Here is a 12,207-nt window from a genome sequence, read left to right as displayed (position 1 = left end):
AGCCTCTGCCTCCTGAGTACTGGGATCATTTGATATCTTTATTTTTCTCAAATGTAAAAAATAAGACATATTAAGAGACACGAAAAGAAGCTGTATCTTGGACTAACTTTAAAATAAAAATGTATATTAATATAATTAATGCATTTTTTTAAATGAAAGATTTATTTATTATGTATACAACATTTGGCCTCCATGCATACCTGCAGGCCAGAAAAGGGCACCAGATCTCATCACAGATGGTTGTGAACCACCATGTGGGTGCTGGGAATTGAACTCAGGATCTCTGGAAGAACAGCTAGTGCTCTTAACCTCTGAGCCATCTCTCCAGCCCGATTAATGCATATTATGATCCCCAAGCCCCTCCCTACCTGTGGTAACTGCAAAGGTCCGATTCATATCTAGGGATGATGATCTAGAATGAGAGGGCTGTGGCCTTGGAGGGGGAGGTGGTGGCGCAGTGTTATCAGGTGATGCTCCTGAATGAGACCTGCAAAAGTTACCCATCATAACTGGTTATGTCAATACTGGAGCTTGATCCTTTTTAAGCATTCAAACTTGGATGAACAGCCACAGACCTTATTAGAATGACACTTCTCCAAGCAGCACCTATGAAGGTATCACAACTAATAAGAGCAGCACTATCTATGCTGTGTCAGAAACAAATGATTACTTACTGTGCTAAACAACTTTTTATAAAGTCATAAACAAACTTGCTAAAAATTAGAAGCTACATCAACTTGTTTTCATCAAGAAGAAATCTTATGATCTCTTGCATTCAACTGAAGGCAACACTGGCCTGAAAACCTATTTTCAAAACAGAGAACCTCCACATGGTTACTCTTCAACAGCTCGAGTGTGGAACATAATCTGGCCACACTGTGAGGTGCTTGAGTGGTGCACCAGAGGTACCCCACTTTAGAGCTGACTAAACTGAAGTTCAACTAGCCCTAGAGATTCTGTTCTTTGGGATCAAAGTCTGAAAGGGCTCTGACAAACAGATGTTCACATACAGGAATAAAAAGAACAAACTCTAAAATAGCTGAGAACTCTAAGAAACACGTGAGAACTCCTTACATCAAAGAAAGGAAATGGTCTTCTGACTTTCTAAGTTCCTTGGAAATTTGGGAGGGGGGGATGCTCATCTCTCTCTCCAACAAGCATGTAGCAAAGGGATATTCAACATATACAAAGTGTGAGAAGTAAAAGCTCCATCTATCCTCTATGTCTGAGCAGATAGTAAGGCCATGCAGACAAACCTCCACCATCATCCTTTGCTTAGTCCATGTATTGTTTGTGCCTGTAAGGCTGCAGAGTGAGTAGGTAGCTCCCATTTGGACATGCTCTGGGTGTTTAAAACAATGTTCTGGGGTACTTATCACATGCTTACCACTCAGACTTTCACTGTTCTATAGCTGACACAAAGGGTTTCATTAACGTCTACTGCTAAGAAATTATCAGCCCTTTTTAGACCATTTATAAAACTCATAAAAACAAAACAATACTAACAATAAGGGTTCCCTTTTATTTTTTAACAAGTAGAACCAAAATATTTGTCTTTTACATAAACAAATAGGTATTAAACAGATTTCAGAGAGCACATATTTTGTGCTTAGTCCTAAGTAACTTTAAATATTAAAGTACATGGGGAGATCGCCACACAGTGTGATACAAATACTGACCTTTGACGAGTTACATTGCTTCCAATCTGCTCCGGGTCAGAAGGGAAAGAGTCTGAACTACTGTACCCATCTGCTGGGAAATAGATACACCCTAGTTAATAATGTTCATTTCTTTGCCTTTTACTCTCTCTACCACAAACCTAAGTAATAGACTGTTTCACTGCTTCAAATCATAGACATTCAAAGGCTGCTAAATAGGCTAACAGTTCATTCCAGTGTTACCAACTTTAAAAATCAAATACATCATGCATAGGTATACAGTAGATAGAACAAGTTACAATCTAGATAAAATATCTAATGATAGAAATATTGAAAATAAATCATAAAAATCACACACACACATATATTACAATTGCTTCTCATTCAAAATCCTAACTACAACATTGAATATCCCTTATATGAAGAGCTTTGGGCCCCGAATGCTTCTGGTTTCCACTTTCTTTTTCCAAATGTAAAGCATTTGTGTAGACATGAGATACTCAGAGAACAGAGCCAAGGCTAAGCACAAGCCCATTCATGCCCCAATCTACCATCACGTGCACAGCTAGATTCATAGTATGCCTTTCCTTTTCTTACAATCTGCCAAGAGTTCAGGTGATGCCATGTTGCTACTGACATACAGGTAAGCAAAGCCCTTCTATAGAGACTACAAAGTATAGTCCCAAATCTGGCCACTTCTCACTACCTGTACCACTCCCATTCTAGCCCAAGTCACCATCGTTAACTATCTCCTATTTCAGCACTACTTTTGGTCTGGAGCTAGAGCAGGCAGGGTAAGTCTTTCAAAAAGGAAGGGCAGGTCTCCTGTCACTCCTCCATGGGAAACTCTCCAGTGACTCTTCACACCATCAGAAAGAGTGAAAATGTTACAATTTCTTACACTCTTCTCTCCCTTGCTGCTTCTGCTTAGCACACTGGCTACTGCAGGGCACCGCCTGCTGCTCTGCAGACCCGGCTTCCTGCCTGAGGACTGCACGCTGGCTCTACTGCATGGCGCATGGCACAGCCTGCTGCTCTGCAGACCCGGCTTCCTGCCTGAGGACTGCACACTGGCTCTACTGCATGGTGCAGGGCACTGCCTGCTGCTCTGCAGACCCGGCTTCCTGCCTAGGGCTGCACACTGGCAGCTGCCTGCATTTCAGTCATCATTCCCACAATCACACTCCGCTCCTTCAAATTTTAAGTCAAACCTTATCTTCTAATAAAGCATTCTTTGTTCTCATTTAAACAACGTTCTCATACCCTTTCCAGCTTTTAAGTTCTACCCATGCAATCAGCTTTCTTTTCATGTCAGAGTCAACCCATCCCAGCACAATCTCCCTTATAAACTCAAAACGAATGAAGACTTGCTGTTCTGTTTACTATTAAATCCCCACTCCCTAGATTGGAACCTATTACCATGGCTGCATGAAGGAATGCATTACCAATGTTTTGTGAGAAACAAAGAAAGGAGCACCTGGGGAAGAGCTAATGGGACACACAGGGAATGAAGGCAAACATAGGGGTAGCAGGTTTTGAAGAGCTTCTGTCCTCTATTTTATGGAGTGAACACAGTGCTAATAGATAAATACTTCAACTCCCCAGACTCTAAATTTATTTACTGAACTAAAATGTGAGATATGATGCTATCTTTCACTTACCTACAGTATTTCCAGAAGGAAACTTTACTGATGAATTGATTTTACTTTCTTCCGAAAGGTCAGATGTTTTTACAAGTAATGGACTTGTGGGATTAGTGTGATCTAGCAGAGAATTAAGAAGCAACAATACAAGAGACAGACATTTGCATTGATAAAATTCATAACAGATCACATTAAAATATAAGACTTCATTTAGATATTGCAAGAAGTGTCATAAGACAACACAATCATTTTAATAAAACCGATATAAATCTGTTTATGGAAAACTTTGCATTTTTACTTGGTTAACTGTATCCTTATATCACAGGTAGCAAACCACCCAAAATCTGGGCTATAAATGATATCAATGCTGACTTATACAGACAATCTATTTTCCAAGAAACCTTTACTAAGCCAGGCATGGTGTTGCACATGGCCCTGAAGTACTTGGGAGGCTGGAGCAGGAAGGTCAAGGGCGTGAGGGTCAGCTTGAATTACACAGTGAGAACCAACATGGTGGTTTACCACCATCTCTAACCCCAGGTCCAGGACATCCAATGGCCTCTTCTGACCTCTTCAGGTACCAGGCACACAAGTTGCATACACATGCATGGAAAATACTCATACATATAAAATATATCTAAACAATAACCACAGAAAAACCCCAGAATATCAGAAATGTCTCATCTTCAAATGACCTTATTTATTCTGTAAAATTACCCCTTAAACACCCCCATTTTAAAGCTTTATATGGTTAAAAAAATTTTCTTTTTAAAAGTGACATTTATTTACAGGTGCAGCTCTGGGGGCATTTACAATTGAAGAAAAGTACTAAGTTAAAAGAAAAAGCAACCATTACTAGTGTGGTGGAGTGCGCTTTTACACCCAGCACTCTAGAGGCAGAGGCAGAGGCAGGTGGCTCTATGTGAGTTCAGGGACAGCCTGGCCTACAGACAGAGTTCCAGGAAACCCAAGGCTATTAAGTGAGACCTTGCTTCAAAAAACCCAAACAAAACAAGATCATTTATGAAAGAAATCCAACCCTTTGAAGACTAATTTCTTCTAGCCTTCTAGCAGCAAGCTGAGCCGTGCCTTCCTTACCACTGCTCGTTCTTTTCAGTTCCATCTCCTGCATGTGGATTTTGCTTGGAGTCATGCGAATGGGAACTGGATGGACAATAGCAGTGTCCTAGAGACAAGTGAAGCAAATACAGAATCGACATTAGGAGTCATGGGACCCTGAAGACTGACAGCACAGAAAGCTCCTGCACAACGTTTCTCATTCACAGTAATGCAAACAGGACAGCTTTAAAAATTAAAAGCTCAATTTAAAAAATCAAGTTTACACACTCACTAATTTGATTTCATAATGTAATTTTAAATTGAATGATTAAAGATTTCATGAAAATTGCTTATTAAAAACAGAGTTCAAAACAATATATAAAAACAAACTGCAAAGATCTGATGGGATTAGATAAATGTTAACCTTTGAGGTAAATTAAAGTATTTCATGACAACTCAAAAGCTAAGTGACAGACTGAAAATTGTTTTTGCTTAAGAAAATTTTGCTTTTTTTAACCTACAAAACAAGAATAGCTAGAATTGTAGGTACATTAAATGCCTCCTATCCATAAAGGAATATACTACTTTAAAGGAACAAGGAGGACCCTGCCCCCACTAACATGTCAGGATTTTATGATTGCAATACATCAAATATATCTAAGCTTATGGAGAGGCGACTTCAAAGGAGTAAAGTAGTTGACAGCAGGGACTTCTGAAAGGAAGGAAAGAGCAAAGGCCAAGAAAAGAAGATGACGACAGAGGAAAGACCTCAGAACCAGAAGGAAGGCAGAGAGGAGCCCCTAGAAAGGAGGCCAGCTGTGCAGTGGGACCCTCTGGGGAAAGCCAGGGCGGAAGGGCGGGGCGCCTCCTGTGCTCATCATGCTGTCCTTACAGGTGAGATAAGCGGGTGCGTGCAGGAAGGGGGCACTGGCCTTCAGTTTACGCTGGACACTGTTACGGTGATAAAACTGAGTGAACAGCAAACCCTTAAGGGACAATGACAAGTTGGCACGCGCCTTTTATTTTACAGGCTGTGGGCTTACTCTTGTTGTCTAAACTTAAACAGTTTACAAGAAATTTGTCACAGCTATTACAAGGACAAAATCATTTAGAGTAATTTCCTGTTCCTATTATAGTGAGAATCTAACCAGGATTCATGTAAATAACCAATAAACCCGAACCACTATCTTTCCCTGTACCTCTAAAACTAGAGTTAAAAGATTAATATTATATACAGGTGAATGTTCTGATTTCTCTTGCATTCTCAAAACTATTGAAGATAATACATTTAAGTCACTGCCATATTTATGATTATAAAAATGTGGCTTTATCAATAACATCTTAGTTTAAAGAATTTTTTATATTGCCAGAATTTTCGTTTTTGCTAACCTGGTAGGTGTTGGTGGCTTCTCACTGAAGTTGTATTCTCTGATGATTTGGGCATGTTTGTACTTCTTCTTTATAGTTTCTGTGTGTATGTACCTTTTATATTGATTTGTGTCTAAATGATAGTTTTAAAAAATATACTTTAAAGCATGTTTCCCGGTGCATGATTAATATACTTAGTATTCTTTGTGTTTTGTTTTTAGTATAATTAAACCATTAAAATAGTTTGTGTCTGTGACACTTTACAAATATGTATTCCCCTGTCCCAAGTTTAGACATTTACACACGATACCATCTCCAAAGTTTGCAAATGTGTCTCTTTTGCACAGATTGTTGTCTTGGACACAAAATTTTCAATACACTGAATGAATTTTTAATTGTATGATTGTAATCCTTGATATTTTAATTGCTAAAGTTAGGTTAATTTATTCCCCTCTAAAGTGATTTTTCCATTTTAACTATATTTTTATAATTTTTATTTCATTTTTAAAGATTTATTTTTATTTTTAATTGTTTATGTGGTGGTTTGAAGGAGAATGGCCCCACAGGCTCATATATTTGAATACTTAGTGCCGTGCCTTTGCTCCATCATGGACTGTAACCCCTATAACTGTGAGCCCAATTAAATTCTCTTTTACCAGTTACCTTGCTCATGGCGCTTTGTCACAGAAATAAATAAAAAAACTAAGACTCATATCTGTGTGGAGATGTGTATTAGTGCTCACTGAGGCCAGAGGCATCAGATCCCTCAGAGTGGCTTAACTTGGATACTGGGAACCAAATTCCGACTTTTGCAAGAGCAGAATGAGCTCTTAAATACTAAGCCTTTTATCTAGCATCTTCATATATTCTTAAGCTGTGAGATAAAACATTAAATTTGCTATATCTTTCAAATGAATATAATTTCATTGCCTTTTTAAGAAACAAAACAAAACAAAAAACAAATCAGTCTCCTCATGTAGTTCTGACTGGCCTTTAACTCCCAAGTGCTAGGATTAAAGATGTGAACCATCAGCTAATTTTATTACGTATTTTTATTTAAACACAAAGTATGTAATAAAAAAAAACTTGGCCTTAATTTTCCAAAAGGCATGCTAAGTCTGTACCAACCAATCAGATTTCAATAGCATGTTGTCCTTGCATAATTACTGGCTATTGATGGTTTAATCCAGTGGCTTCTGTAGCCCAAAGAAGATCACAAAATACAGATGAACCTGACATGGATGACCAGGCCTAACCTCAGATAATGCACTCACTTTAATATGCCCATGAAGAAGCATGACTGTCTATAAAAGGTCATACTTTCTCTCTGCTCTCATCTACTGTCTCCAAATCAAAAACCGTAAACCCCACAAAACCCATCACACCACCATTAAAAAACCTGCAGCAGACAGGCTCTGCCCACCTTCTTTTACCTGTTCAAATCATCCAAAGCCACTTCCAATTGCACATTTATATCATGTAGCTGGGAGCCTAAATAATATAATTCAGAACATTTTATACTGTCACAATTAAGCTCATCTCTCCATATTTTCTACATGCCTGCCATCCTAATACGACCTCCTATCTAATCCAATCCTGCCTACTTTCAATTCTAGTGCTAAGAGGTCATCGGCTGTTTGACCCATGACTTCTTCACACTCTGTTAGCGAAGTCTTCTTCCCCACTTGCCCTTCCTTACCTATCTCATTCTGGCACTTGGTGCTAGCTCCTAGTTGACAACCAAGTGAGGCTGATCTTAGTCTGGCCTACTGAGATGTCTCCATCTGGATTCAACTACATTCTTTAACCCCTAGCCTCCCCCAACACATATGTGTGCCATATGCTGTCACCACACAAAACTTATCTTGCTCACGATATGCTCTGCTCCGAAGGCCGCTGTCTACTTCTGTCAACTCCCACTCTCAATCAGGACACACAGGGAAGCACTTCCATGACCTCCAGCACGCAGCCTGCCCACTTTTCTTAACTTTTCTTTTTCCTGTCTTTCTCTTTTTCTCTCAGTTACTGGGCATCCCTGATACTCTGGGTGGAAAATTCTCCAAAATCTGTTCCTCTCCTGCCAGGCAGATGCTTGCCAGCCTCCACTGCTGAACCTGCCAGCTTTTTAGACCCTAGCTTAAAACCATGATTTTTTTTCTTCCTCGTCTCCATCTCCCACCTTCCTGACAGCTGCCAAGAATCACATCAGTGGTTCTCAACCTGTGGGTTGTGATCCCTTTGGGATTGAATAACCCTTTCACCGGGGTTACATGTGAGATATCTTGCATATCAAGTATTTACATTATGATTATAACAGTAGCAAAGTTACAGCTATGAAGTAGCAATGAAAATGATTTTATGGTTGGGGTCACGACGACAAGAGCGACATTAAAGGGTGGCAGTGTTAGAAAGGCTGAGAAACACTGAGATAAACTTGCTTGTCCTGTCGTTTTCCTCTTAAATGCTAATAAAAGGGTTCTTGAGCTTTAAAAAAATTATCAAAAATAATGTATCTTATTTGTCTAAAACTTCCCCAAACACCCTGGGTTGAGCTACCCAATCCTCTCTGCCGCCTCTGGCTCTGTTCAGTAACATACCATGATAATTATCACAATCAGTATTATCATGATCATCAACTAACAGTAATTAAATTGGTTTGTTGAAGACTGAAGTCTTGTTTCTGGCACCTTTCATTTCTGTAGAATATCACAGAAAAGGGTGCTGGTCTACCAGGTGATCAAGCTAAGCCTTTTTATATGCTGATCCGCTCAGCTCTAGAGCACTCAAGAACAAAGACTAGAGCATTTCATTTGCCATCAGTCTAGAATATCCTTGGTGATCACATTCACCCTAGCAGCATATTCTCCTGGAAGCTCAGGAAAACTTCAGCTTCACTAGAACTGCGAAGCTGCTGTGGTGTGTGACACCGTGTGAGAGGTGCCAAGTGTCAGTGGAGCAGGCTGAGTTTTCAGACCTTTACTCAGCAAATGACTATCAAAATTTTGTTTTTAAAACCACCCCATTAAATGAAAATATTAAATTCAAACTAGACCAGCAGTGTGAGTTTGTTTTTGCTCCCCCTACCCCATGGTGATTCGGCTAAACATGCCCTGATTCACTTAACTGCAATCCTTGTTTATTTATACAAGCCTCACAAAGGATCATGGGAGAGTGTGGCTACAGGCTGTAGTCTGCAGACTGGCAACATTAAGGTAGTAAATGAAGTGTCAGACACTAATATAAGAGGACACAACTAACTGAAAGTAGAGTGTTCTCCTAATAAAGAACCTAAAGTGAGGATGGAAATGGGTTGGAGAATCAAGATTTAAATTTATCACGCTCCCTCCCCCTGCAACACACAAAGATATTATAGGAAGCTGATTGTAAGTATTTAATAGTATCACCTGTATTTGACCAAATTCAGAAGTCTAAATTCAAGTTTAAAATCTCAATAAACCATGTCTTATTTTCTCAGTCTTATGTCAAGTTATAGAGAGTGATAAAAAGTACTGAGTTATATAAAAAGTTTGGGTGTTTTCCTGATTTTTTGAGAGAGTCTCTCTTTATGAAGCCTAGAATTGTGGGTCTCAGCCTCCCAAGCGCTAGAACTTTGGGAATTGTCACCATGCCCTGTTTTTATCACCGGAGTTGGTACTCATGAATCTGGACTTTATTTCTAACATATAAGAACATCAAATTTTCTTTTTCGACATTTCCCACCAGTATGGAGTAGAGTTCAATGTTAGCTTGGGCTATACAAGACTCTGTCTCAAAATCAAACCAAAAGCAAACAAATAAGTAAGCAAAAGCCCCAGCTGCTGTCCTTGCCTGGTCTGGAAGACCGCTAACACTATCAGTAATTATTCTCCCTACCTTTTAAGTATTAGAAAATGAATCAAATTTTTTAAATTGCTAGTTCATAAAACATTTCCATTAGTTAAACTACACAATAACTAAGACAGGAGTAATAAAAGCAAAGCTTAAAGCTGAAAGAGACTTAAAGGTAAACTCTTGTTCTACAGCTTGTCACGTCCCAAGGGACCAGAACTGTGGCTACAGCAAAAATCTCAATGTTTTCTATTTCTCATGAAGTTTTCAGAAATCAAAAACAAAGACAAGGTTTAAACACAGTAGAAAAAGAAGCAAATGCACGAGTAATCCACATACTAACTAGCCCCCGAGACAATAAATTATAGCCTTAACATTTTTAAACCATTCATACATTATGTTTGGATTTACTTCAGCAGCTATAAAAGCATCCTCTATAAAATTGTAAAACACATCGAAACTTCATTAATTTACTGCTGAAGCAGTATTTTCTTTAAATTCCACTTTCCCCAAAACCACACTAAACACCAAGACCCTTTAAGCTGGACATGCGCTGGCTGGCTGTGATCAAAAGCATCTACAAGACAGAGCTCAGTTCCAGCATGAACCAGGCTCTTGGCTCAGACCTCAGCAACGGCGGAGGAGAGCACAGACACGAACGCCATGTGTCACTCTCTCTGCACCCTTCTTTTCTGCTCATTAAAGAAAGTGCCACCTTTACATTCTCCTTCCTCCCTAGGTATACTGTATGCTTATTAGCACGTGTCCTCCGTAAAGGAAACGAGAGAAAAAGACCACACAAAGGAATGGATAGTAAGAAGAATGATTTCCAGCTAAGTTTAAAAGATTTCAAGGATCTGAGGGGCAGGTAGCGGTATAAGTCTATAGGGACAGAATTTATTTTTAAAATCAGAATATGAACTTTGTAGCATTTTTTAAAAAAACGACACAGAAAATCACAGAAGACAAGACAGAGGCTCTGTGGCACAGGAGTGATCTCTATCCATTTGCTTTTGTTGTGCTGAACTCAATTCTCTTTACCAGAACTCAAGACACCAATTAAACAAAAGGTATGTTATTGAGAATACTAAAAAACGACACTGCATAAATATTTACATATAGAGTACATGTTACATGACGTATAAGCATACACATAAAATATTTACAAAAGGTTACTCCACTGATACAAGCAGTATGTTTAATAAAACATACACTTAGCAGATGGTAACATGGCTAACTAAATCAACTGTCACAAAATACTCCTTACAGACACATGTACCAGATTTTAAACATAAAGTTTTCTCTAACCAAAATACAAAGAATAGCAAAAGTGTTCTTTCACTATTAAGCACACAAAAAATCAAAAGGCCTGCCAAATTTCCCTCTAAGCACTACACTGAATCATGCATATCGCTAAAAACCATAATGATGGAAATTGGGTTAATAAAATTAATTTCAAACAAGCAAGCTAAGTGATTGACTTACAGGATCAGCTGGTGCAATGTTAGAATCAAATTGGGTCAGAGTTTGTGAGCTTGAAGAGCGTTCACTAAATGTCTCCCACTGCTGAACAGACAGAGGAGAGATAAGTCAGCATGGGGAGAAGCGCAGAGACCACTGGAGAAGACTCGGCAAAGTCATTCAGAGGCTGCACTGTAAGCTGCGTTCCCAGATTAATAAACTTCTGTAGTTTCTAATTCCCACAATCACTTCATATGTGTCTATGCTGGGCCATCTTATTGACATAAGATGACTATCTTCATAATCAAATGTATGGTAAATTTTTAATGCAATCTCTATAGATGAGATTAAAATTCTTACAAAATTAAGAGTCAAAACACCATAAAGAAAACAAAGGATAAGTGATGAAAATGGCAACCAAGATGAAATGCACAGGGGTTGTCTTGTCTAGAACAAAGTTTAACTTCAAATCCTGTTAAAACACTTATTTAAAGAGGCTAAGGAGCTGACGTTCTGATAAAATAGAGCATTCAGCGCGACTTGCCAGTGCGGCCCCTGAAAGAGGATTCCATCATGTACGTGCACATACTTTTTACATATGCATAGATATTTAATAAGATATTACAGATAAAATGCAAAGAATTCTGGAATTAATAACGTTTGAGCTTATTTGTCAATTTGTAGCAAGTCAACCTCTGCGATCAGCACTACGAACAGGGCCATGCCAGATCACAAGACAGAACTGCCAATCAGGCACCCTCCCCATGCTAGGAAAACCAGAATGCGGCCATGAGAGCAAATCAAGCATCTGAGTATGTGTTATATACAGGAGATGCATGGGAAAAACTACTTTTCTAAAAGAGGTACACAAAGAAACATCATACCTCTTCAAATAGGTGGAATGATAAGTCAACATTAATTACAGTAAATTCCATTTGAGATCTTAATAACAGCACAGAATTTTTACATCAAAACTGTATCAAAACTATCATTTGAATTTGATTCTTAAAGTGATGAGTAGTTCTCTAAAGAGGGAAACAACTACTTACACATATACAATATATACACATGAATGCTTACACACAGACACAACTACCTCATTAACCAGAATCCTTTATATGATTCAATTTGAGAATATATACTTTTATGCTTCAAAGTTCAACTTTCTATTTAAAATAGTGATATTCAAT

General features: G+C 38.6%; 1 protein-coding gene across 6 annotated transcripts in view; it reads right to left on the bottom strand.

The window, feature by feature from the left end:
• Reps1 (RALBP1 associated Eps domain containing 1) overlaps positions 1-12,207 on the bottom strand; it is a 72,279-nt gene that overhangs the window by 6,248 nt on the left and 53,824 nt on the right. For 2 of the 6 annotated variants that reach the window (XM_057761470.1, XM_057761473.1), the window contains exons 10-14: positions 11,042-11,122; positions 4,400-4,487; positions 3,320-3,421; positions 1,680-1,752; positions 369-487 (exon numbers count right to left, since the gene is read on the bottom strand). In XM_057761470.1, coding sequence (XP_057617453.1) covers positions 369-487; positions 1,680-1,752; positions 3,320-3,421; positions 4,400-4,487; positions 11,042-11,122 — 463 coding nt within the window. The remainder of the gene's footprint in view (positions 1-368; positions 488-1,679; positions 1,753-3,319; positions 3,422-4,399; positions 4,488-11,041; positions 11,123-12,207) is intronic. The other 4 variants (XM_057761471.1, XM_057761472.1, XM_057761474.1 and 1 more) reach the window with 4 other exon arrangements.

This window comes from Chionomys nivalis, chromosome 2, assembly GCF_950005125.1.
Source record: "Chionomys nivalis chromosome 2, mChiNiv1.1, whole genome shotgun sequence".
Taxonomy (NCBI): domain Eukaryota; kingdom Metazoa; phylum Chordata; class Mammalia; order Rodentia; family Cricetidae; genus Chionomys; species Chionomys nivalis.
The sequence above is the reverse complement of the archived record's forward strand: the minus strand, read 5'-3'. Positions and strand labels throughout refer to the sequence as shown.